The 27,343-nt window shown below is 44.3% G+C and overlaps 1 protein-coding gene across 3 annotated transcripts in view; it reads left to right on the top strand.

Annotated features, from left to right (window-relative positions):
- Window positions 1-3,614: 3,614 nt before the first annotated feature.
- Window positions 3,615-27,343, top strand: part of LOC131936047 (breast cancer anti-estrogen resistance protein 1) — a 61,863-nt gene continuing 38,134 nt past the window's right edge. The window contains exons 1-2 of one of the 3 annotated variants that reach the window (XM_059292876.1): window positions 3,615-4,006; window positions 26,805-27,023. In XM_059292876.1, coding sequence (XP_059148859.1) covers window positions 3,998-4,006; window positions 26,805-27,023 — 228 coding nt within the window. In that variant the 5' untranslated portion in view covers window positions 3,615-3,997. Of the gene's footprint in view, window positions 4,007-25,567; window positions 25,749-26,804; window positions 27,024-27,245; window positions 27,272-27,343 lie in introns of those variants that run through there. The other 2 variants (XM_059292874.1, XM_059292877.1) reach the window with 2 other exon arrangements.

The raw sequence follows: 27,343 nt of genomic DNA on the forward strand, positions 1-27,343 counted from the left end.
TTCTAGGTTTAAAATAAAACATTTTTACATCATCATGTTATTCTAAGAGAAAAAAAATAGCAACGGTAAAATGCAGTATAGCCTTACAATGGCAAATATGAAATCGTGTGAGCCACTATTGGACCAGTTTACTATGAAATACAGCAATTAAAAAAATGATTTCACAATTAAATGTTCTTTTTTTAATTACATCCACCAATAAATATTCCCTTGTCCACCCACTCACCTCAATATAATAAACGGTTCAAGATAAAAATTGAACAAAAACAATTTTAAAACTGAAAAAAAAAACACCGCTTTCTTTAATAAAATCATTGGTCGCTAAAAAAAAGGGGGGGGGGGGGAATTTTAACTATGCTTATATATTTTTTGGTTTTTAGTAATTCGTTATTATTAAATCGACACCACATACGACTAAAAATTTTGCTTTGAAATTTAATCAGTAGCTCGCGATCTCGAAAAGTCAGTTATCGTATCTGCCCCCTCGTTAACGTCCGTAGCAACCAGCTGTCCGTTACAAACGTACGTAAACAGAGTGGTTGAGTAATCACCTCAGATTAAAGCGGTTGTTGTCTTCCATTTTTTTAAAATATAGTTATTTATTTAAATTAATTTGTCATTACTAATACAATGCCTAATTTAATTAAAAATCAGATATTCTTGCATGGTTGCATTGTCAGCAAAGACAAACGCGTTCGGAAAATTTGAACAAAATTTTCAAAATCGCTGCATTAGCCATGGGTCAAAACTGAGTCACAAGATTTTCCACAAACCCACAAACAAACAGGAGTTGTGAACTACATCATCATCATTTCTCGTTCGTGCCCAAGACACACGGGGCAGATGAAGTAGACCTCGGTATATGAAGGGATAATGTGGTCATCACTATACCCAGCCGCCTTTGCTTTCCCTAACGTAAATTACTTACCCATCAGAGTTGGGTGGACTCAGGTACGTTCCACTGATTTGAACCCTTATTCAAAATCGAGACTCTTGGGTTAGCAGTCTAGTTCTCTAACGCTAAATAAAAGCTGATAATTTTCTGCCCTTTTATAAAGACATGTACCCAAATAAGCCAAAACTTTAAACGTGTAATATAATAAATGGTATTAATTTGTACATAAACTCATTTATTGATGTACTTGGTCCATTATCAGAGGCGTATCAACTTATTTTGAAGCCCTGGTGAACTATCACACCCCCCCCCTTCACTTAATGTAAAGTTATTCACGTTGGTCCACCCTCCTCAACTTTTACCAGTCATTATACCCCTAACGTGGTTGCTATATTAAAGGTACATTTGGGTAATAAATGTGGCTGATATTTTATTGAGATCAAATGGGGACAAAACTTCCTTTTAATTACGTCTTTACATTTAAAGTCAATAGTATTTAAAAACTGAGGATGAATCCTAAACATAGTTGATTTGAACATTCGTTCAATCAGTGTTTCTTCCAGACTTTTTTCTCGGGGGGGGGGGGGGGGGGGTACTTGAAATTTCCGGGGGGGGGGGGGGCGGTAGACTTTCTTCGGGTGGGAGGACACTGTTAAAAGTATATATTTTCTATATAAATTATATAAATTTCATTTCGTTCGGGGGGGGGGGGGGGCGGTAAAAAAAGAGATGCCTGGAAGAAACTCTGCGTTCAATTCTTGAATGAAACCAAATCTAATTTTTAAAAATTACTATTAATTAAAGTATATTGATGAGCAATTTTTAAATACCTAACAAAATATACGTCAATTTAAATTTATTAGCGAACTCGGAGCAAATAATTTTTTTTTTCGAGTGATTTTTTCCCAATCTGATTTGTTGACCTTACAGAAGAAGAGTTTTTTTATCGGCCTGATAATTTTTGCACTGCTCACTTTCTCTACTTTGTAACGACAGTTGTGTTTCCAATCATATTTTAAAAACAATCAAGTCATTAAGTTAGACACACAAAAAAAATGTTTTGTCTCAAATAACGGTAACTCTTGTATTTTGACAACGAAAATATCTAATCTAGAGTTACTTTTCTTTGATAGAATTTATCCTTGCCATCCAACATTTCCATTTGTACATTTAGTAATTAATAGACAACAATCGCCCTCTGACAAAAAAACCTATAGACTCTATGTGCTTACAATTTACACCTGCAGATGCCACCAGATGAAGGCGATACATCGACCTCAAAATGAGGTTATTTTAAAATTATTTACATATAGGCTGTTCTATAACACGTGATCAACTCTGAAGAAAATGTGTGATCAATTTCAAATGATTTTATTTTTACAAGCAAGTTTCCTCTGGTTGTGTGTGATTCTTATCATTAATTAATCTCTACTCACTAAACCACACGGGGACACAAACATTTAAAACTGATTAACCCCCCCCCCCCCCCTACACACACATTATCTACCTAGTGTGACTAGCTTTCATTAGTTTATAGTAGCAGTTTGTTCAATAACGATGCTTAAATGTGCTTGTGCAGACTGTTTGTTGCCTAATAGTCGCACAATCCCCTCGTTAGATCAACAAACGTTCAGAAGCTGTGGGGTCAATCCATTTATGACGTCTGCAAAACATTTGTTTAGATACATGACCAGCTGCTGTCCACCAGCGTCCATTTTGGACCCCCCCCCTCCCCAGACTCAATGGGGACTTCCGTAAACATGTTATTTATATGCCAATTTCCAATATATACCTACTAGATCTAAACATGTTATTTATATGCCAATTTCCAATATATTTCCGAACCCCACCTTACCACCAGTTTAAAGTCTTCTTTAGATACACACACACACACACTCACGCACATACACTCACGCACATACACTCACGTACACTCTTCTTCTTCCTTGTGTCGACATAATACATTAAAAATTAGACTCAAAATCTCATTTAAGCATCTCATCAGGGGGGAAGGCACTACCGACGGAGCACCTCCTCTCCCCCCCCCCCCCCCAGAACGAAATGAAACATTGTATAATTCTTAAAATATATAGGCTCTCTATATACTTCACCCAGAGTTTCTTCGGGGGAAGAGATGAAAGTAGAAGAAGAAGAAAGTCTACCGCCCCGGAGAAAAAAGTCTGGAAGAAACACTGACTTCAACTAGCGTCCCCCCACCCCCGGCCGCCTCCCCCTCCCCGGAATTTTAATGTGACCCCCTCCCCCACCCCGGAGAAAAACATCTGAAAGAAACCCTAATTGGACTTACGCCGACTATTAATCTATACTTTAATTGTAGTTTATAACTTAGGTAAAGTATTGTTAAAATTCAACCAAAGGCAACATACTTTAATGTTGTTTTATTCACTATCTTAATTACATTTCCACATGTTATTGTTTTTTCCATTGTAGATTGAGCAATCGTTACGTTTCTTAATTCCACCAATCATCTTGGAATTACTCATTGCCTCAAAATAGCATAAAGACCTCGGCGAAACAAATGAGCGGTTACGAAGTTTCAAAATCAATATCGAGGTTCTATTGTTCCAAAAATAGAACACCACTATTTTTCCATTGGTTGCCATTTTTAGACATGATTTTGAATTTTCATTGGTGGTTTTCCCCATAGGTGCAAATGTTGATATATCCGGGGCTCTGACGTTGGGATCGAGGCTGGCAAAACTCGACACAACACCACCCTGTGTAGTCTGCTTCGCTTGGCGGTTCGGAAACCCCGAATGTGCCATCGCAGTGGAAACTTCACGTTGTTCACGTATTCGTGCAGTTACCGCCCGGTCGCTGTGTCTAAACAATCGCTTGTTTCTTTTTTCTCAAAGGGGCTGTGTGTAATGTGTAAGGACTCACACATTCAAATTCTTACATTGATGGATTTACATACATCATGAGCAGATTAGAAAAGGATTAATTTATTTATTGTTGCCGAGAAAAGGATACTCTTCAGTACAACAGTATGGAGCGTGTTATTTTTATCTTTACCTGTGTTATGTAGATCTAGAGTAGGAGAAACGCTGACGCATTGATATTACACCTAGAACTACCAACATGAGTCAGGTAAGTTACAACGCACTTCCAGTTAAAAAGTCAACTTACCTGTTGGTGTAGTTTATTTATTTACTAAGCCCAGCCCCCTAGTCTAGTAGTCTAGATTTCTAGATCTCTAGGCCTAGTTTTGAGTTTAGGTAAGGTTAGGCATTAGGCCTACATGAATTTAAATATACAGGCCTACTATTAGTTTATTTATACTATACTATTATACTATAGCATTAAGAATTACATAGGCCTATTTTGAATTATAGGTCTGTAGACCTAATATTAATATTATTAGTAGTAGTATAGAGATCTAGACCTAGAGTATTCTAGATGGCTAGGCTTAGATCTAGTCTAGATTTTCTAGATTTAGATTAGATCTAGATCTAGGCCTATATAAAGTTCTTTTAGGTTTTCAGTGTTAAGCTAGTAGGCTAACATAGAGATGTTTATTAGATAAAGTTAGGTTACATACAAAATTTAATTTACCCTGGTTGTGATAGATTGAATCTAGATAGATAGTTTAACTCTAACTACTGACTGGACACTGGACGCAATTTGTAAGAACCGTAAGAATTACAGAAAACAGTCTACTTTTTGTCTGACGTAGAACTAGAATCTAAGCCTAGTGTAGATCAAAATCTCTCTTTAAACTTTTTTATCACATTTATTTTGTAACAGCTTCTTTCACTTTTTTTAACGTCCATGTACTTTCCCCAACTGGCTTGCCGCATGTACCTTATCAGCGAAAGTTTCCAAAGATAAACAACAGATGTGTTTGATTCCGAAATCAAATGTCCATGACCAGGTAACTGTTTGCCCCGGCCCAACACATGTCCCGGGGGTTGTCCTCTATCAACCTTTGATGTCTGAGGCTGCCTAGCTAAAGTCATAACGTGATCCCGGGGGTTGGGCCACATGCATTGGAGTGGTGGACGGGCAAATAAACTGTCGAGTGTGTACCGAATGCGCCGAAAGGAAACAAAAAGCTAAAACCGACAACCGTTGGACTGTGTACGTTGCACAACGGTTTATTTATTCAGTACTCGGGCGTGTTGACCCCGTTCGATAGGCATGTGCCGTTTTATGTTTGGAGGGGGGGGGTGGCTAGAAGAATATGTCATACTGGGTCAGATATAGACTTATGACGTTGGGTATACCAGAGTCAGGCTACAATGTCATGCTAGGTCAACCATTTACCTCAGGGTTACACCGTAACACAACGTAACTAGTCGTAACATTCCAGTGTTTTCTTAGAACGACACTCTGGAGTTTATCTGACACTCCCTTGTTTGTATTTTATTTCATCTTCTTTGTTTCATTGGTTGCCTGTAAAGCTCCCAGTTTGTTTAAAAAAATAAGGCGGTACACAGGCCATACAACAGTAGCAGAAAAACTTGGGTAGTCCATTCAGCACTAGCAGCTAAAGGCTCGGGTTTAAATTTCGCGGGGTTATTGAATGCCGCGGCATGTGATGGTCACGACAGCAAGTGCCTGTCCATCACACTCAGACCACATACCACCTGGCGAGTAATGTCCAGATCTGTTGACGCCGCTAAGTTCGGACTTTTTAAACTGGACAAGTTTATAAATAGCAGTGTGTTATCCGTCATTGAGACTCGTAAATTAACTGTCCAAGTAAAAAAAAAAAATGAATAGCTGACAGAAGTTGGTTCTATCCGAACTTGATTACTGTATGGCCGTGGAAGATTGATGGTGCCATTGTGGCTGAGGGGTCGGGGAGGTGGTCGGTGCATGCTTAATTTGGCTGCTCACTGGATCACCATCTGCCACTGATCAATAGGACACGCCCCTTTTGATTGATATGCCAGGTGATAGGATTTTCTTTATAAACCACGAGAGCCTCGAGGTAACATGAGACGGAACATCCAAAACACCTACAGAGATGGAAAAATGGAACATCCAAAACACCTACAGAGATGGAAAGATGGAACATCTACCAAGCCAACAGAGATGGAACATCTACCAATAATAAAAGGCAGTTTAGTTTATACTTTGTACTCACTTGATGGGACGGAGTGGCCTAGAGGTAGAGAGCTGGACTGCTAACCCGTAAGTCTCGAGTTCGAATCCGGGTTCAAGTCAGTAGACCGTCCCTGAGTCCACCCAACTCTGATGGGTACCTAACTCCTGTTAGGGAAAGTAAAGGCGGCTGGGCATAGTGCTGACCACATTATCTCTTCATATGCCGAGGTCACAGAAACAAGTGAACTCTACTTCACTTGCCCCATAGACCGCCAGGTTTGAGAGGGAAACTTTACTTTTTACTCACTTATTGAAGTATTCTGCGAGTTTAAGATATAATATCTGGGTCTATAATTATTAACTAGAAAAAATAGTACACAATTTAACCTAGTGATTAAATAGTCATCCAAATCACGATGTGTAGTTAAATGTAGATTATTTTTTATGAAGCCATAGAATCCCCAATCAGCCATGGTGCTAGTCCCACCAGGCCAAGTTTATCCCACCCGGTGTACACCGCTCTTTGTTTCCAGTTTATTTTCGTCCGCTCCTATGTTGAGCAGAGCCCTGTAAAAAGGGGAAGCTACTGTTACACCGACTGTTGTCATTGTTGGCAGCGGCGAGCGGTGATGACGTAATTAGCTCCAGTGACTCTCTAGGTGCTGCAGACGTTGATGTGAGCTGACTTCAGCAAACGCCAGAATTATTTTTATCTCTCTACCTGCACTCAGTACGCCAATTTTTTTATACAAATACTGCGTTAAAAATTATCTTCGTTTTCAGCGCACTTGGCAGACATGAAAAAAAAAAATTAAAGTAATTTTTTAAAAATTGCCTAAACGGTTAAGTTTTTGCTTCCCGGTATTGCAATGTGCCCTAGCCAGTTTTGTTAGTAGAATGAGCTATTTTTGTCTGACAGTCCAAAACTAGCCAAACCCATTTCAAGGCGTTGAAATTCGGCACGTTTTTTTCTTATTCCCCGTAATAGACACATCCGTAACTATTATTAACTATTATTACGGTGTTAATCACTTTGTGTAAAGCGCCCCTCCCCTTAAAGACGTCTTCACACACCATGCGCATGCGTGCACCACTGCAAACAACTGTCTTCTGGTCGGCAGTGGGATTAAGATCTCTGACCAGTCCTGATGGGTCAGTTAGTAAATGTAAACCTTCACGGTCAACTGGTCTTTGTGACCGTGAAATGACCAGAGAACTGACCTCAAGCAACAGATCGCAGACCTCACTTTGACGTTAAAATGTGAACAGCTGTAAACAAAAAAAATTCATCTGACCACTTAAACTTTCTGTTTTCCATCAACTCTAATATTAAAAAAGTTTTTACCACTCATGTTATACGAATACCGAGCAGAGAAATTCCCCCCCCCCCTGATTCATCGCCACTGGGGCAGAGTGTGACCTACATAAGTACACCTATTGTTACCTGAGAAGGGCCCAGATTGAAGGAACCCTACACACTTCCTGAAACTGATATCTCTGTCTAAGAATCTCCGAAAATGCACGATTTTGACGGGAACTGAAACGTAGCATCTCATCGTTTTTATTGGCTTCTGCTTTTTCTCTTCACACATCCCCCCCCCCCCACGCCTTTTCTCTTAGCTCACAAAAGTTGACTGTTTTCGTTACACTTAATTTCATTTATTTGATAACGTTTTTTATTTTCTAAAGCAGAAGATAGTAACACATAACCTCTCATCCTACCAGCGGCAAGGTTCCCGTTACACCGCCTTTCATAGTCTGCCATCTGTAGTACCTGTGTCAGGTGCTGTAGTACCTGTGTCAGTTGCTGTGGTACCTGTGTCAGTTGCTGTGGTACCTGTGTCAGTTGCTGTGGTACCTGTGTCAGTTGCTGTGTGTGATGGTACGAATGTTTTACGATGAATGAATGATGATGACAGAAATATCCAACACAGGTTCCAAGTTGAAAATCAAAATGTTCTTTATTCAAATGTATATAATCAATTTTCTACCTAACTAATCTACACTGTACTACTTCTATCTGACTGTCTATACCACATGCTACCTACTACTACTAACTGTTCACTATACTACTAACTACGCACTCCCATGACCAATCCTAACACTAACTTTCTGTTCCCTAGCTCTACATATTACGACCGTCTCTAACCGCTTCCTAACACCTTCTCTCCTCGCTAGCTAATCATCAACTCCTGTCCTATCTCTCTACTACTGACCCACGCCTCAGTGGTCAGCTGACCCTCCCACGTGACCGGTCAGTTCGCGTATTTTTATTGGTCTCTCTCTCTGACTAGTCTGACCAACTTGCTATAGCCTGCTTCTGCTATCTACCTGAGCTCGACGCAACCTTGCGTCATCACACTGTGGTACCTGTGTCAGTTGCTGTGGTACCTGTGTCAATTGCTGTGGTACCTGTGTCAGTTGCTGTGGTACCTGTGTCAGGTGCTGTGGTACCTGTGTCAGGTGCTGTAGTACCTGTGTCAGGTGCTGTAGTACCTGTGTCAGTTGCTGTGGTACCTGTGTCAGTTGCTGTGGTACCTGTGTCAGTTGCTGTGGTACCTGTGTCAGTTGCTGTGGTACCTGTGTCAGTTGCTGTGGTACCTGTGTCAGCTGCTCTGGTACCTGTGTCAGTTGCTGTGGTACCTGTGTCAGTTGCTGTGGTACCTGTGTCAGTTGCTGTGGTACCTGTGTCAGTTGCTGTGGTACCTGTGTCAGGTGCTGTGGTACCTGTGTCAGTTGCTGTGGTACCTGTGTCAGTTGCTGTGGTACCTGTGTCAGCTGCTCTGGTACCTGTGTCAGTTGCTGTTGTACCTGTGTCAGGTGCTGTTGTACCTGTGTCAGGTGCTGTTGTACCTGTGTCAGGTGCTGTTGTACCTGTGTCAGGTGCTGTTGTACCTGTGTCAGCTGCTGTGGTACCTGTATCAGGTGCTGTTGTACATGTGTAAACCAGTGCTCGTGGAATGGTTACGTTATCTCTCCCCCCCCCCCTCCGTGTATCCGATAAGCTGCCGGCTACCGTGGTTATCTGCCCTGTATTTATGAACCAGTTCCCGTCCTTACGGTATAGCCCGCGGTACCTGCGGCTTTTTCTTGCTCTTTCATTTTTTTCATGAGGTACACACCAGACTTCTGAGAGGTCATAGTTTCCTACACTCCAGACTTCTGAGAGGTCATAGTTTCCTACTCACACGCCCACATTACACACCAGACTTCTGAGAGGTCATAGTTTCCTACACACCAGACTTCTGAGAGGTCATAGTTTCCTACTCACACGCCCACATTACACACCAGACTTCTGAGAGGTCATAGTTTCCTACACACCAGACTTCTGAGAGGTCATAGTTTCCTACTCACACGCCCACATTACACACCAGACTTCTGAGAGGTCATAGTTTCCTACACACCAGACTTCTGATAGGTCATAGTTTCCTACTCACACGCCCACATTACACACCAGACTTCTGAGAGGTCATAGTTTCCTACACACCAGACTTCTGAGAGGTCATAGTTTCCTACTCACACGCCCACATTACACACCAGACTTCTGAGAGGTCATAGTTTCCTACACACCAGACTTCTGAGAGGTCATAGTTTCCTACTCACACGCCCACATTACACACCAGACTTCTGAGAGGTCATAGTTTCCTACTCACACGCCCACATTACACACCAGACTTCTGAGAGGTCATAGTTTCCTACACACCAGACTTCTGAGAGGTCATAGTTTCCTACTCACACGCCCACATACACACATTTTCTGGTCCACTAATAAATATCCTATCATTGTTATTACCCCCCCCCCCCCAGTCCGTATAACCCTCACGTGAGCATAAAGCTGACATCACTGTCACGCTAGTTGAGGGCTCGTCAATAAAGAGCGATCGTTTGCTGACAAACAGCTCGTATCATCGGCCTACGTTACTGACCACATACAGTCTGTGTCATCGACCTATCTTACTGACCACATACAATCTGTACCATCGACCTTGTAACATGCAACATCAGCCAACCTCACTGACCACACCTAAGATGAAGCTAGTCTTGATATTTAGTAACTTGGGTAAAAATGAGTCAGTTAGACGACTTGTTTTCATTCATTAAAGCCAATATTTACAAACGTCTGTGCCACTAATTACTTATAAGATTAGGGTCAACTAAATATTTAGTCTAAACTTTGGCGTTTCCCATAATATAGCACAAGCCGGTTTTTGCCGGCATCACATGTACATTTTATAAACTTCCGGTTCTTGCCGGCCTCACAGGTACATTTTATAAACTGTCGGCTACACTTAAACTCCCCCTTATATAAAAGACAGGTAAAAGTTTCACTTAATTAGCTACAAAACTTCAGGTGTAATTATTGGAGAGATATTGCATCTGTCGTTTAGTTTTAGCGCGGACGTTGCTATAAATTTAAAAAAATAATTTAAAAACGAAATGCTCGAATATAAACAAGGGGGTGGGTGGGTTATGGGGGTGGGGGAGAAGCCCAGCGCTACCCAGCACTGATTTACCTCCTCAGTCTCAAGAATGTCTGACCTGCTATTACCAGCTGAGCCGAGTTTTATGAACGTGAGTAAGAAATGCTGAAATGGCTAACAACCCCCCCCCCTCCCACACACACACACGTTTTTCCTGGTTGCAGAAGAGATCCATTGAGAAACATGAAGATAATAAATATCACGGCACGTGTGTCAGATAAGCTTCACTTTGTGCCCGCATAGGTTTACTTACGGATATTATGCATGCTTTATAGGGATATATATATATATATATATATATATATATATATATATATATATATATATATATATATATATATATATATATATATATATATATAGTTGATATTTCTTTCCAGACAAAATTTTGTCTTGGGTTGTATATATTACTGAGAGTCTTTAACTTAATGGCAGTAACGTAAAAAGTTGATTGGCACCGGCAAGGTTTTTTTTTTTTTGGCGTGAACGTTCAAAGACCAGGTGCGTCCTCCATCTGTTTCGTTTTCTCAAGGTACAACTGCCTTCTCTCCCCACTCCCTCCACGTTTTACCATTAACTCATTACGGTGATAATTTAAGTCATTATGAGTTTCTGCTTTTCGACCTATTCCCCCCCCCCCCCCCCCAGCCGTCTTTTTTCTCACGTTCATATGCAATAACTGTCAGGACTGATTCCTTTATGAATCAGTCGTTACATGACAACTGTATATTTGTGAGACTCTAGGTCGTTGTTCTTGTGTAACTTTACGTCGTTATTCTTGTGTAACTTTACGTCGTTATTCTTGTGCAACTTTACGTCGTTATTCTTGTGTAACTTTACGTCGTTATTCTTGTGTAACTTTACGTCGTTATTCTTTTGTGTAACTTTACGTCGTTATTCTTGTGTAGATTTACGTCGTTATTCTTGTGTAACTTTACGTCGTTATTCTTGTTTAACTTTACGTCGTTATTCTTGTGTAACTACGTTGTTATTCTTGTGTAACTTTACGTCGTTATTCTTGTTTACGTCGTTATTCTTGTGTAACTACGTTGTTATTCTTGTGTAACTTTACGTCGTTATTCTTGTTTACGCCGTTATTCTTGTGTAACTACGTTGTTATTCTTGTGTAACTTTACGTCGTTATTCTTGTTTACGTCGTTATTCTTGTGTAACTACGTTGTTATGTGACTGACCAGGCGTTTTCCGAATGTGACTGACCAGCCGTTTGCGCAATGTACCAAGTCCCGCACTTAACAGCGAGATTGTCCTGAAACGACCACACAAGGGAACTCCGTAAAAAAAAAAAAAAAAAACATCCATCCACAAAAACGCCATCCACGTATTGGTCTCAATGTTTTCAGTGCTACTGTGTAGAGGTCACGTGACCTGGTCGTGTTAGCACTTTATCATACATGTCAGCATCTGAAAAGTGTGTACGGGGCTCATTCAAAAGACGTTCGCTTGATGTAGCAGTAATCTCCCCTTAGATTGCCGGAATGTAAAAATAAACGTTTTGGGTCGACGCTACACAGAACTCGGTCGCTCTCCGAATAACACCAAGCTGCTCGGACTGGAATGTCCAAGTGGCTGGAGCAAACATCGGAATGTACAGTGTACAGACTATAGACGTGGTGTGTATAGGTCTTTGTACATGTGTACGGCTCTTGCTACATGTGTACAGGTCTTGCTACATGTGTACAGATCATGCTACATGTGTACGGGTTTCGCTCTGCTCTGGTGGTCGCGGCCCTCTAAAACTTTTGTAAACCGAGTCTCATGGCGAGAGTGAAAATGGTGATAGCGAGAGCTGCTATACAAGCGACGGGCCGCGGAATGTAAAGCTGGACAATTAAGCTGTTCACGTTTACAGGAATATACACGCATTCTTGTGTCCATGGTACAGGCAGGTCAATGCTTTCAGCTGGTTTAAACTAGTGTTGTTGTCGGCCAAAAGTTTACCCCCCCCCCCCCCCCAGTGGTATTTGGTGAAGCCCCGTCCCAAATTTTATGCGTGTATTTATTATTTTCTTCACGTTCTTTTGTTGACGTGTGCGAAAGAGTAAAAACTTTGCCGACAATCAAACAATTTAAGTCGTTATATAAAATGTCCATGCTGCAGCTTTAGCCATTACCTCGTGTGCACTGTTATCGATACCCACTAGGTGTGCACTGTTATCGATACCCACTAGACAAATCGATATTGAAGATGGTGAGAACGGGCAGGTGTGAACTGAGTTAACAACTGAGCCGATAGACTCGGGACGATCGTGTCCTCTGTATGATGCAACTTCTGCTGATGGCTGAACACGGACGTCGTGTGTTGTTGATGTGTTGTGTGTTGTTGATGTGTTGTGTGTTGTTGATCTGTTGTGTGTTGTTGATCTGTTGTGTGTTGTTGATCTACCGTGGCTGAAACGAGTTAGACAAACGAAATTCGCTGACAGAAATGTTCTTTGGACACGTGACCAGATTTGTAACTGCCACGTTGACTAAGCATCGGCCAGTTACCTGTAACCCCATCCCTCAGTATGGGATACTGAAGCAGCACTTAGATCTTTTAATTAAACTTCTTCTTGGCGCTATTTAAAAAAAAAACTACTTGTATAAGAATGTCTAGTCCTGCGATAGGGAAATTCTCGATTTTTAGCGTGGTGGGGTTTTGGCTATACAGTGGCGTAGCGAGGTCGGGTGTCACCCCCCCCCCCCACACACACACACACCCGATACATGGATTAACATATAGCTTATTACGATTCTCAACCAAACCGTTTTCCTCAGGCATATATATTGCAACGTAGAGTTGATGTAACTCTCCCCCCCCCCCCCCTTCGTCACCCCCACGGCGATTGCTTTAAACTGTGCTCAGATAATACTAACGATTTGTATCTATATTCGGTTATAAATTAAGCTGGATGTTGCATGTTTTCTTTATCATTAGCAGGTTTACGTCATGGTGTCACCCCCTCCCCCCCCCCCCCCTCCACCCGTGTCGGTATTTGTCCACTTAGTTCTTAAAAGACTATTAATTCACTCTAATTAATTATTTAATTAAGTGAAATTATCATTTTTCTGTATATATTTTGCTATTTTTTGCCTTGGTGTCACCCCCCTAAATAGTGTCCCCCGGTGCGGTCCGCACCCCTGCCCCCCCCCCCCTACCTCGCTACGACTCTGAGGCTATAGATCTAGCTAAGTTGTGAAAGTGGAAGTTTAATATCCCCTCTGCGAGTTTCCGTGTTGACTTGTGCGCCATCCGGCTGTTGGTATTTTGTCCAACCCAGTGGAACTGACTGACGTTTGAGCATTAAATCAGAAAATTATCATCGATGGTAGCAGGAACCAGATAACACTGTTGCCATGGAAACCTTTAGCTCACCTTAAAACTTCAGCTAAAGTTCAGAACATGTCCGACGCTAGATTTTAAATTAAAGCAAGGATAAAAAAAAATTAGTCCTCTTACGTTAGTGCAGTGGACATTCATGTGTCGCATTAATATGACCACATAAATACACATCACATTAATGTAGGACACATAGATACACATTAGATTACTGTGGGCCACACACGTCACATTAACGTAGGCCACATTAATACACATTAATAATGTAGGTCACATTAATACACATTAATAATGTAGGCCACATTAATACACATTAATAATGTAGGCCACATTAATACACATTAATGCCGGATTTGTTGTGTACTCAATATGGCCGTGGACTGGACGCTGTGATAGTTTGACACAACAAACCGTCCACAAGCAGGAGATGACCCGATACCAGCGGGTGTCAGGGTGGGTCACTCTTCACTTCGTGTCCCCGCCCACTGGGGGATGGATGGACATGCGGAGAGCCGGACAAACACTGGACAGTTGGCCGCCTGCCACGGGCCAGACGGGGTTGCTGCCCTTCTCTAGTTTCACAACACCAGGACTGGTGGGGGGGGGGGGGGGGGAGATTGTGGCGGACACAGAAAAGTACATGCTGGCTCGTGTGGCATTAGTTGCTAATTACCCGAGTCAATAGTGGAACCGTTTCTTTACAAGTTGATTGAAAAATCGACAGGATCGTGTCGTTGTGAATTGTGTCCACTCCAAGGAAACAACTGACCCACCACCCTGTGTGCACGTACTCGTGACAGCTGACCTCTGGTCACTCAATAGTTGTGTGACAGGGTCCCCTGTGCTGGCTCAAGTAGCGATCAGTGTCCACAAAGGGCGGCTGGACAATCGCCAGTTATTTTTAAACATGACACATCTCAGTTGATAAAAAACTTCTTAATGACGTGATACAGATCTACTTCACTGAGCAAACAATGATATTTAATTGTTCATTTTAAAATTAATAAGAAACGCTTTAAGTAAGAACAGTCGACCACTCATTAAAACTGGCCGTGGCTATAATTAAAAGGTCACACTACAGAGGGTAGCCAGATTTGTGGCTGCCAATCAACAGCATTTAACTTGACCATTGACACCCTCCCTTGTCTTCACTAGAGCACCCCTCCCATTGTTTCACAACGTATCGCCCCATACACTGTGCTCTCAGACCCCCCCCCCCCCCATCTATTAAACCTCTCGTTGGATACCACACCCTTCCCCCTCAAATCCCCGCAGTGTCTTAGAGTCAAAAGAAATTGATTACTGAAATAGATTTGTTTTCACACCACCCCCCTCACTTCTTTTTAAGGCCCCGCTAAATCAAGCTAGTTTAAGTCTCACCTATCGCCTAGCCACCTCACAATTACACTCCACCCACCTCAGTCCTACTGCTCCACCCACCTGTCCTAGTGCTCCACCCACCTCAGTCCTACTGCTCCACCCACCTCAGTCCTAGTGCTCCACCCACCTCCCTAGTGCTCCACCCACCTGTCCTAGTGCTCCACCCACCTCAGTCCTAGTGCTCCACCCACCTGTCCTAGTGCTCCACCCACCTCAGTGCTAGTGCTCCACCCACCTCAGTGCTAGTGCTCCACCCACCTCAGCGCTAGTGCTCCACCCACCTGTCCTAGTGCTCCACCCACCTGTCCTAGTGCTCCACCCACCTCAGTCATAGTGCTCCACCCACCAGTCCTAGTGCTCCACCCATAGTGCGCCACCCAGCTCCTAGTAAAGACTCCACCCATCTTACTGTTATCATTCGACTTCTTCAGCTCTGCAGCTCCACCCATGCCCCCCCCCCCCTCCTTATTAAACTTTAACCTAGTTAAAATACACACATTTCCTACAGGTCGGCGGGCCTTGATAACGCATGTCTGCATATCTGATACTTTATTCGCTGTAAATCTCAAAGTTTATTCACTCTAAATATCTGATACTTTATTCGCTGGAAATCTCAAAGTTTATTCACTCTAAATATCTGATACTTTATTCGCTGGAAATCTCAAAGTTTATTCACTCTAAATATCTGATACTTTATTCGTTGGAAATCTCAAAGTTTGTTCACTCTAAATATCTGATACTTTATTCGCTGTAATTCACTCTAAATTTCTAACCGATAGTTTATTCGTTGTCAATTTCAAACGATAGTTTATTGACTGTAAGTTTCTAACATGTGTGATACTTTTATTTACTGCAAATCTTGGTGTGAAACATCGTCTAGGGAATGCTTAGGGCCATCTTTGGTCAGCTGTTGGGCCATCACTGGTCAGCTGTAGGGCCAACTTTGGTCAGGCCAACCATGGTCAGCTGTAGGCCATCCCTGGTCAGGCCATCCCTGGTCAGCTGTTGGGCCAACCTTGGTCAGCTGTTGAGTCACCCTTGGTCAGCTGTTGAGTCATCCTTGGTCAGCTGTTGGGCCAACCTTGGTCAGCTGTTGGGCCAACCTTGGTCAGCTGTTGAGTCATCCTTGGTCAGCTGTTGGGTCATCCTTGGTCAGCTGTTGGGCCAACCTTGGTCAGCTGTTGAGTCATCCTTGGTCAGCTGTTGGGTCATCCTTGGTCAGCTGTTGGGCCATCCTTGGTCAGCTGTTGAGTCATCCTTGGTCAGCTGTTGGGCCATCCCTACCTGAGAGAAAACCTACATTCTCTGCTTGCATCAGCCCTATCTCAGACGACTACTCACCAGTTAGCAAAACACGTGATACCACTTTACACGTGGACATCGTAGCCTCGACGATCCCGCAAGGTTGATTACGTTAACAAATCGGACAAGCTCCGGACAATATCCGGACCGCTCGGTCTGACGGGATGTGTTACGGTGAAACATCACACGGGACAACCACGGGTTGTCTCCCTTGTTCTGCCACGGGTGGTCCCGCCCAACCCGCTGGGAATCCCCGAGAGTTTGAGAACCCTCGTGATGGAAGTCTGATGAACGCCGCCGCCCCTCATCTTCAGGCAATTACTTCTCGGTGACCAGTTAGCTCATTCAGATACCAAAGTGGACTGTTGATTGTAAGCCAACGGTCACGTGACCAGCTGATGGTCGGTGCTAGCCCCCCCCCCCCCCCCCCCTTTCTTGTTTACATCACGGCGTGAACGTGAAGAAGGGTGGGGGGGGGCAGTATTGGCCAGTATGTAAACAAGTTATTTGGGCGAGAAACTTTTGGCCTGCTAATTTGGTCAGGTGAAAATACTGTGGTAGTCGGGCCGCTAAAAATGACTGCACTAAATTCTGGTGCTCCATGCCATGCTAAGACACAGGAGACTGCACGCGCCCACGACTATCTCTTTAATCGTTACCACGGGGTCGCCCTTTTGCTAATGTACACATTTAAAGGTCACGCCAACAGCCAGACAATTTCATCAGTGAGGGGGGAGGGGTGGTGCCCGTCCAGGAGGTTCTAGTACAAACTTGGAACCGGGTAACTGACAGAGCACGGTACTGACGACCGTACCGACTTGCTGATCGCGATGTGTTCTTTGGTTGTTTTGGTATTGGCACTCATGTCTATATATTGAGATGATACTCTCTAAAACATAATGTCTATATCTTGAGTATTCTTGAGATGATACTCTCTAAAACATAATGTCTATATATTGAGATGATACTCACTAAAACATAATGTCTATATATCTTGAGATGATACTCTCTAAAACATAATGTCTATATATCGAGATGATACTCTCTAAACCCGGCCCTGGTGTCAGTAAGTGGGAGGGCCGATAAACCGGGACAATGGGAAATGGGTCAAACATAAGAAACCCTCGCACTGCAATACGAAGGAAGTCTGCTCATGAGGATAGAACCCTACGTGTTAAATGAAATAACTGTGGTGGGGTGGGGGAGGGGGACGTGTTGTCTGGCCAGAGATAACAAACAGACCGCACCTGGACACCGCGTTAAATCTCCAGCCTCTGGTGTCATGTGACAGGTGGGCGTGGTCTACCCTTATCTGCTGGGGTGCTCCAACTTATGACGTAATGAAGATCCTTCCTGGACTGTGTGTGTGTGGGGGGGGGGGCAGTATCGGGTTGTGTCGGGATCTGTCTGTATAGAAAGTTTGGTCAGTAAATTCTTGTCTTTTTACATTGTCCTCCATGTACCCATCCCTCACTGTAGCATACTGTAGGACCCTGGTACAATGTCTCTGTTGGTGGTCCTATAATATCTCTGTTGGTGGTCCTATAATATCTCTGTTGGTGGACCTATAAGACCCTGGTACAATATCTCTGTTGGTGGACCTATAATATCTCTGTTGGTGGTCCTATAATATCTCTGTTGGTGGACCTATAAGACCCTGGTACAATGTCTCTGTTGCTGGACCTATAGGCACAATTTCTCTGTTGGTGGACCTGTAGGTATTCAGTTCATGTCCCGATTGTTCCAACCTGCTCTATCTCCCCTAGATCTCACCCCCCCCCCTCCGTTATTTTTCCTCTCGTATTGTTTATCTCTGACATTAATTGAATCAGGGCCGACCTTGACCCTCGATGCAATCACTTCTGGGAAGATGTTAATGAGCGCGTGATTTGGAATAAATTCTCTAGGATTGCTAAATATCTAGATGGGTTGGTCAGTGTGGCGTCAATACTGGACATGTAGTGTTGGTCAGTGGGGCCTCAATACTGGACATGTAGTGTTGGTCAGTGTGGCGTCAATACTGGACATGCAGTGTTGGTCGTGGGGCCTCAATACTGGACATGCAGTGTTGGTCAGTGTGGCGTCAATACTGGACATGCTGTTATACATCTGACAAAAACGTATGTAGGCTGGTATGGCTCACAGACCGTGCATAATTTGACGTGAATGGTCCATCTCCTGTGGACTATCTAAAGCCTTCTCAGCACGCCATAAGCGGCTTAATTCCCAGCATTACCTGTGCGTGTCCATCACCATCTCATTCTGCACGCTGATTGGCTATCACCACTATACTTTGTGGCCGGATAAATTCCAACCGGAAGTCCTGTTACGTTTGTCAAAAAAAAAGTATTATCTCGTTCTGTGGTAATTTTGTTTTCCCTTGTTATGTATCAAATAAATTGCGTTAGAAGATATTTCCCCCGATTTTTGTTTTCCTGCTGTAAGGTGGGAGGGTGGGGCCAACCAGACGCACTTTATTTCCCGCCATTGTCAGGTCAGACAATGTGTCACGAGAGTGTCAGCTAAAGGAAAGACAAACTGAATAGAGTTACCTGTGGACTTATCTCCCTTGTTCCGTGAATACACGCCCTAATTGGGCGGTTTGAGCACAGCAAGGTCCCCTCTGTAATTTGCGTTAATTATATTTTGTTGTATTCCTGTGGGTCTGGGGGCGTCTGGGCTAGGGTGGGGGGGGGGGGGTCGGGTCGGGAACTCTGGGTCATGTTTGGGGAGATTGGGCCAATAAGTGAATACTGTACCACATAGGTGGGGGGGGGGGGGGGGGGGGGGGTAGGGTGTCTGGGCGGATATTACAGCTGCAATTTGTACTGGCGTCAGCTTCTAATGCTTCAATGTCGTTTTAATTATCTCCGTGCTTGCCATTGATCCGCCATCTTTGCACAGCTACGGTCACGTGACACTTGAATAAGTTTCTAGAAAGAATGAGGGAGTTATCGAAACCACAAACCCGCGGTGTTCCATACAGTACAAGAATAGAGCGCATTAATTGTCTAGATCACGGCTTTATTTTTCCCAATTTTATTTTTACCTTCTGGCAGCTCATCAAGGCTTCTGTCCCCACATCAAGGGTTCTGTCCCTTTAGCATGGATGTGATGGATGGCTGCTCCAAAAATAGACGGCGGCATTTTATTTTACTAGCAACATAATAGGTGCGAACACGGATAGGTAAAAGTTGACCATGAAAATTGTTACGTTTTTTACTTTCTCGTATATACGAAGTATAGAGAAAGTCTTGTAATCGTGCAAAAAAAAAATCGAGATTTTTACAAATCTCGACGTTTTACACCTCACTGATACGGAAAAACATAATTTTGCAATCTTGTCCGTATGTCTGTGTGTCTGTGTGTCTGTCTGTCTGTCCGTGTGTAAACACGATTACTTGAGTACCCTTACAGCTAGGTTGATGAAATTTCATATATAAGTATTTTATCAAAATCGTAGATCCGTATCAACTTTTGAGCGATTTCCGATAACCGGATATGGTACTTTTCCTACTTTGAATTTTTCAAAAGCCTATAACTTGAGTACTATTTCAGATAGATAAATGAAATTTCACATGTAAGTAAAAGATCTGATTTTCTACCTTCTGTTAAATTTTGAGTAATTTCCGTTGACCAGAAGTAGTAATTTACGCTACTTCCGATTTCTCAAAAAACTAATTTAAAAAGTACTAATAATATTGCGCACTATTATGCGCTTTTTTATTTGGCGTTCACTTGGTGTGCAATTAATTTGTCTACGAGATTTTATTCTATTTTTAAAACTTTAAGTATTTAAAATGGATTAAAAATCATGTCTATAGCCCGAGTTCCCATCCCCTGTTGTTTTATATAAGAATATTCGAGAAAGTTTAGGGGAGATCACTCCCGGTTTATTTAAAGTAAATCTGTCCTAGTTTGAATCGAAGTCAAAACAGTTGTATCCCTCACTCCACCCATACACATATGTATTAGCTTCTTCACCCCACCCATACACATATGTATTAGCTTCTTCACCCCACCCATACACATATGTATTAGCTTTTTCACCCCACCCATACACATATGTATTAACTTCTTCACCCCACCCATACACATATGTATTAGCTTCTTCACCCCACCTATACACATATGTATTAGCTTCTTCACCCCACCCATACACATATGTATTAGATTCTTCACCCCACCCATACACATATGTATTAGCTTCTTCACCCCACCCATACACATATGTATTAGCTTCTTCACCCCACCCATACACATACGTATTAGCTTCTTCACCCCACCCATACACATATGTATTAGCTTCTTCACCCCACCCATACACATATGTATTAGATTCTTCACCCCACCCATACACATATGTATTAGCTTCTTCACCCCACCCATACACATATGTATTAGCTTCTTCACCCCACCCATACACATATGTATTAGCTTCTTCACCCCACCCATACACATATGTATTAGCTTCTTCACCCCACCCATACACATATGTATTAGCTTCTTCACCCCACCCATACACATATGTATTAGCTTCTTCACCCCACCCATACACATATGTATTAGCTTCTTCACCCCACCCATACACATATGTATTAGCTTCTTCACCCCACCCATACACATATGTATTAGCTTCTTCACCCCACCCATACACATATGTATTAGCTTCTTCACCCCACCCATACACATATGTATTATCTTTCCCCAAGCCTCCCCCGTTTACACTTATACACAGACTCACGCGCATGTTAAAATACATCTCACCTTACTGAAGCCTCTTTCTTCACATCTTTGAACTCTCCCACACCTATAACTGAAGCCCCTTTCCTCGCCCCGATCAGGGAAGCCCCGTATGGCCACCTATGGTGGAATCCTCCACCAGACCTGTGTATAGGGTGGAGCTATCTCCACCTACCTCCACCCTAGGCGTGAAAACAAACTCTTGTCCTCAAGCAAGAAGACACTTGTAAAGGGGCGGCACTCTCACGTGACCGACGTCACACCAGCAGCCATACTTGTTTGTTGTTGCTATGTGTGGGCAGGTATTGTGAAGCTGACCTTTAGTAACGGCGCTATTTTTGAACATCCTTTTGTTTGGGCCGTATTAAATCATCACACGTGCGATAGTTTAAAAAATGCTATTGTGTGTGTGTGGGGGGGGGGGGGGGGGGGGGGGGAGCTAACGGCATAAGCACGAGGCGCCCCAGCGAAATCTTCTCCCCTGACGACGTGTTGGGTGGTGTATGGCACTGTATGGACTGACGACTTGAGCTAGACTCATCAGCTCTACCGTTTGAGTTGATTATTAGAGGTGGTATCACTTTTTTGGGCCCAGTTTTGTTTTAAAACAGGATCTGAGTTTCTTCCAGTTTCTTCGAAGAAAATCTCTCCCCCCCCCCCCCCCCCCCCCGAACGAATGGAATTTATATAGAAAATATATACTTTTACGAGTGCCCCCGGAGAAAAAAGTCTGGAAGAAACACTGAACAGAATACACGTTTTGTGGCGTGGCCCATGTTGTACCGTGGCCCATGTTGTACCGTGGCCCATGTTGTAGTGGCCCATGTTGTACTGTTGCCCATGTTGTACCGTGGCCCATGTTGTACCGTGGCCCATGTTGTAGTGGCCCATGTTGTACTGTTGCCCATGTTGTACCGTGGCCCATGTTGTAGTGGCCCATGTTGTACTGTTGCCCATGTTGTACCGTGGCCCATGTTGTAGTGGCCCATGTTGTACTGTTGCCCATGTTGTACCGTGGCCCATGTTGTAGTGGCCCATGTTGTACTGTTGCCCATGTTGTACCGTGGCCCATGTTGTAGTGGCCCATGTTGTACTGTTGCCCATGTTGTACTGTGGCCCATGTTGTACTGTGGCCAAAGTTGTACCGCCAAGAATTAAAGAACTAGTCGTGTCATGGAGTGGAATCGTGAATCACCAGTAGTTGGCAACAAGCGCTAAGTACTCTCCACACACAATTGATCTAAGTGGTTTACTATATAAGTAATCCAGTTTCACTTGTGCAAATAAATTAGGCGACGCTCTGTTTGTTTTCTTATCATGGGCGTGGCCCCATCTTTTGATGCGAGAGGTTTACTGTGGAGGCCGTGTTTGCTGAGGGGGATTTGAGTGTGGGTGGAGTGTCCGCCTCTGTCCTGGTTATGTGGTCAGTGAAGGCGGTGTTGTGTCAACCCTTAAGGCTTGCTCTAACTAAAGCTTCCTTAAGTAGGCGTGGTCAGCTGTAGATGTTGCTGTGTGGTCAGATGTTGGTGTTGTTGTGTGGTCAGATGTTGGTGTTGCTGTGTGGTCAGATGTTGGTGTTGTTGTTGTGTGGTCAGCTGTAGATGTTGCTGCGTGATCCGGTGTTGTTGTTGCTGTGTATTCAGCTGTAGATGTTGTGTGATCATCTGTAGGTGTCGCTACGTGACACGTGATGATGGTTTACTGTAAGAGTGCCACATGTAGTGTGACTATAACACATGTATTGCTTCAAGAGGCCACCCCAGCAAATAGAGGCCACCCCAGCAAATAGAGGCACCCCAGCAATTAGAGGCCATCCCATCAAATAAAGTAAACCAACCATTAAATGATGTATGTGTCTCTGATATCTCAGCTATTTATAGAACTTTATCAAAGGTTGGTTTCAAACGTAGATAAACGTGCCTTAAGGGTCAGAGTTCACTGTGTTGACGACCTGCACACAGGGCCACTGTTGCATTAGTCATCGTGTGTGACACTTGAGCTATTCGTCTGCTCTCCTCAATAGGCAACTGTATACCTTCGTCGTATGTGACAGTAGTCACAATTTATCATTCCAACTACCTGCGTCATATGTTGTGTATGGCATCGTGCCCTGTAGACATACATGTTTACATAACATCGCCGATAACATTTTCACCTTAACCCAACCCTAATCTTAGCCTAATCCCAGCCGTAAGCCTATTGGTTCAGTATTCGCGTTACCTGCTTTTCGTACCTGTAGATAAGATTGTTACCATACTCAATTAGTACCTGAATCAATTAGTACCCGAATCAATTAGTACCTGAATCAATTAGTACCTGAACCAATTAGCACAATGATCAATAAATCGATTAGCACCAAATAGAAGCTATGTGCCTGTGTTTACAGTTCGTCCCTTTCGTTTACAACTCGCATTTTTATAGACATGACGCCACAGCACAGGATAGCACTCACACTCTGACCTTGGCATTGATATGGGTCAACTTAGACACGTGCCAAGAGAATCACCGCGCTTGTAAACCGTTTCGAGCTCCCCACACAACTACCCACACACACACATAGCTCCCTACACAAACCGCCCCACACCATCCTCCCCACACAAACCGCCCTCCACAAACCTCCCCACACCAGCCGCCCACCACAAACCTCCCCACACCATCCTCCCCACACGAACCGTCCCACACAAACCTCCCCACACATGCCTTCCCACACCATCCTCCCCACACCATCCTCCCCACACAAACCGCCCCACACTAGCCTCCCCGCACCAGCCTCCCCACAAAAACCGCCCCACACAAACCTCCCCACACAAGCCTCCCCACAGCAACCTCCCCACACAAACCGCCCCACACAAACCGCCCTCTACAAACCTCCCCACACCAGCCGCCTACCACAAACCTCCCCACACCATCCTCCCCACACGAACCGCCCCACACAAACCTCTCCACACAAGCCTCCCCACACCAGCCGCCTACCACAAACCTCCCCACACCATCCTCCCCACACGAACCGCTCCACAAAAACCGCCCCACACAAACCTCCACACACAAGCCTCCCTGCACCAGCCTCCCCACACAAACCTCCCCACACAAGCCTCCCCACACCAGCCTCCCCACACAAACCTCCACACACAAGCCTCCCTGCACCAGCCTCCCCACACAAACCTCCCCACACAAGCCTCCCCAAACCAGCCTCCCCACACAAACTGCCCCCAACTATCAACACATCATCCGTTAATCTCGCCATCGAACCCCTCTAGTAACGTTGTTGTTGGCACCAGGAGATGCCTCCCTCACCCACTTGTCTTTAGCTGACTCTCGCCATCAGCTCGGTAAACTTGGAGCGTTTAAAACCATTTCTCCATCAGCCACGGACCGATGGGGTATGTCTGGGAGGGGTGGGTGGGGGGTTCTTCTCATCTGAAACCAACCTCAACCAACTGGTATAAGCACACACCTCCTCAAGTGGTCACTCATCCATCCAACGCATTCATACCTCCACCCCTCCCCCTCCGGCGTGTAGGCGGTGAAGCGTGTCTAATAAGTCAGGGTTTGGTCAGTCACACTCCTATTGGACTTTGGTCTTTAAATAGCCCAACCCCCCCCCCCTTGTAATACACAAGATGCCTGGAGCTGGAAGGTCAAGGATATTTATATCTCCACTTTATCATGGCGGTTCTCAAGTTCTTGCTCACGTTGTGCCGGGTCTGGCATTCTATAAACAAAATGAGAACAAAGGCCATCATGTACTCGGGGCCATTGTGCACATGATAGACGGCCCTTTTATACCCGGGCCATTACACACGTGAGTTTGAGGGCCATTACACACGAGAGTTTGAGAGCCATTACACACGTGAGTTTGAGGGCCATTACACACGAGAGTTTGAGAGCCATTACACACGTGAGTTTGAGGGCCATTACGCACGTGAGTTTGAGGGCCATTGCAACTTTTGCTGTAGCTGTCAGTTTGCTGGGAGACTATAACCGTCCGTTTATTAAAACATTTGAGGGTAGTGCTCAAAAACATTAAAATGGACAACATTGTGGCCCCGGGTCAAAGTTCGCAACAAGCTACAATGGCCTTTATTGACATAGACTTGGGTGGCCCAACACGTCGCCCGAACACGGTGTTAGCCCAGCGGTTGTTTGGATTCGCTCGTTTGTTGCGGCCTCTTGACACGATGAGCGAGGGCGAGACCACTCGTCCGGCTGAGAGCGTGGTTAATCCTTGAGTGGACCGCAGGCCAGCAGGAGATTAACTCACTTTCAACCGGCCGTTTTCTCGCATTGTTGGTCATTACTGGTTGCTGCTGTGATTCACCAGCTCAAATTGTTTTACCCAACATTTCAGTGAACTCACCACGTGCAATCGTTTATTCATGCTGGATTATAAAAAAATATTCTCTTCAAACTTCTTCAACCTGTGGATATGATATTTCGGTGAAATCGATCACTGTTTACATTTGCTATCGATCGATAGTTGGATATGCACTGGCTGTTTGATAATGTTCGGGGAATGAAAAGGGGCTCGCTAAAGGTTGGTCACTTGTCCTAGCTACTGCTGTGTTACACGGCAAGAGTTAATGGCAAACGTTTTAGTGTAGCAGTGGTTGTAGTAGTACAGGGTTTGCGCACTATGGTGTGCATTCTCTGTATTCTCTGTGCATTCGCTGATTTTAACAACTAAAACATCTAGTCAAACTTATTTTATGGTATGTTTTTTGCCTTAATGTCTATGGGGAGTAAAAGTTACATTTGTGTGTTTGTTTACAAGACTTTCTTGACAATTGTTGTTTACAATTAGGTCAGAACAGCATGGTCATGTAGGCCTACTCTAGATTATCTTCCCCAAGGGTTTGTATCTGATTTTATAAATGCCGAAACGTTTTGTCTTGGCATGTGGGGGTATTGTGACGAAAAAGGTTTGATTATTCACACTGACCACATCTCTTGTCCATACTAACCACATCTCTTGTCCATACTAACCACATCTCTTGTCCATACTAACCACATCTCTTGTCCATACTAACCACATCTCTTGTCCATACTAACCACATCTCTTGTCCATACTGACCACTTCTCTTGTCCACACTGAGCCCACAGTTCTGACCTCTTGTCCACACTGACCTCTGACCTCTTGTCCACACTGACCTCTGACCTCTTGTCCACACTGACCTCTGACCTCTTGTCCACACTGAGCCCACAGTTCTGACCTCTTGTCCACACTGACCTCTGACCTCTTGTCCACACTGACCTCTGACCTCTTGTCCACACTGACCTCTGACCTCTTGTCCACACTGACCTCTGACCTCTTGTCCACACTGAGCCCACAGTTCTGACCTCTTGTCCACACTGACCTCTGACCTCTTGTCCACACTGACCTCTGACCTCTTGTCCACACTGACCTCTGACCTCTTGTCCACACTGACCTCTGACCTCTTGTCCACACTGACCTCTGACCTCTTGTCCACACTGACCTCTGACCTCTTGTCCACACTGACCTCTGACCTCTTGTCCACACTGACCTCTGACCTCTTGTCCACACTGACCTCTGACCTCTTGTCCACACTGACGTCTGACCTCTTGTCCACAGGGCATGTTCCTGGCCAAGGCTCTATACGACAACATCGCCGAGACGCCCGACGAGCTGGCCTTCCGTCGCGGCGACGTCTTGACCGTGGTCGAACAGGACACGAGCGGACTCGAGGGCTGGTGGCTGTGCTCACTCCGAGGGAAACATGGGATAGCTCCTGGCAACCGTCTCAAGATCCTGTCTGGCATGGGGGACGGCGTGTCCCTGGACCCTAATAAGGTAGGTAACTCATGTTTGTCTTGTGGGAAAACTCGTGGGGGACGGCGTGTCCCTGGACCCAAATAAGGTAGGTAACTCGTGTTTGTCTTGTGGGAAAACCTGGACCCAAATAAGGTAGGTCACTCATGTTTGTCTTGTGGGAAAACTCGTGGGGGACGGCGTGTCCCTGGACCCAAATAAGGTAGGTAACTCGTGTTTGTCCTGTGGGAAAACTCGTGGGGGACGGCGTGTCCCTGGACCCAAATAAGGTAGGTCACTCATGTTTGTCTTGTGGGAAAACTCGTCGAGCAAGAGAACCGTGTCCATTGAGCCTTAGTGCT

This window comes from Physella acuta, unplaced genomic scaffold, assembly GCF_028476545.2.
Source record: "Physella acuta isolate Inbredline_101_S28 unplaced genomic scaffold, ASM2847654v3 ptg000166l, whole genome shotgun sequence".
NCBI lineage: Eukaryota > Metazoa > Mollusca > Gastropoda > Physidae > Physella > Physella acuta.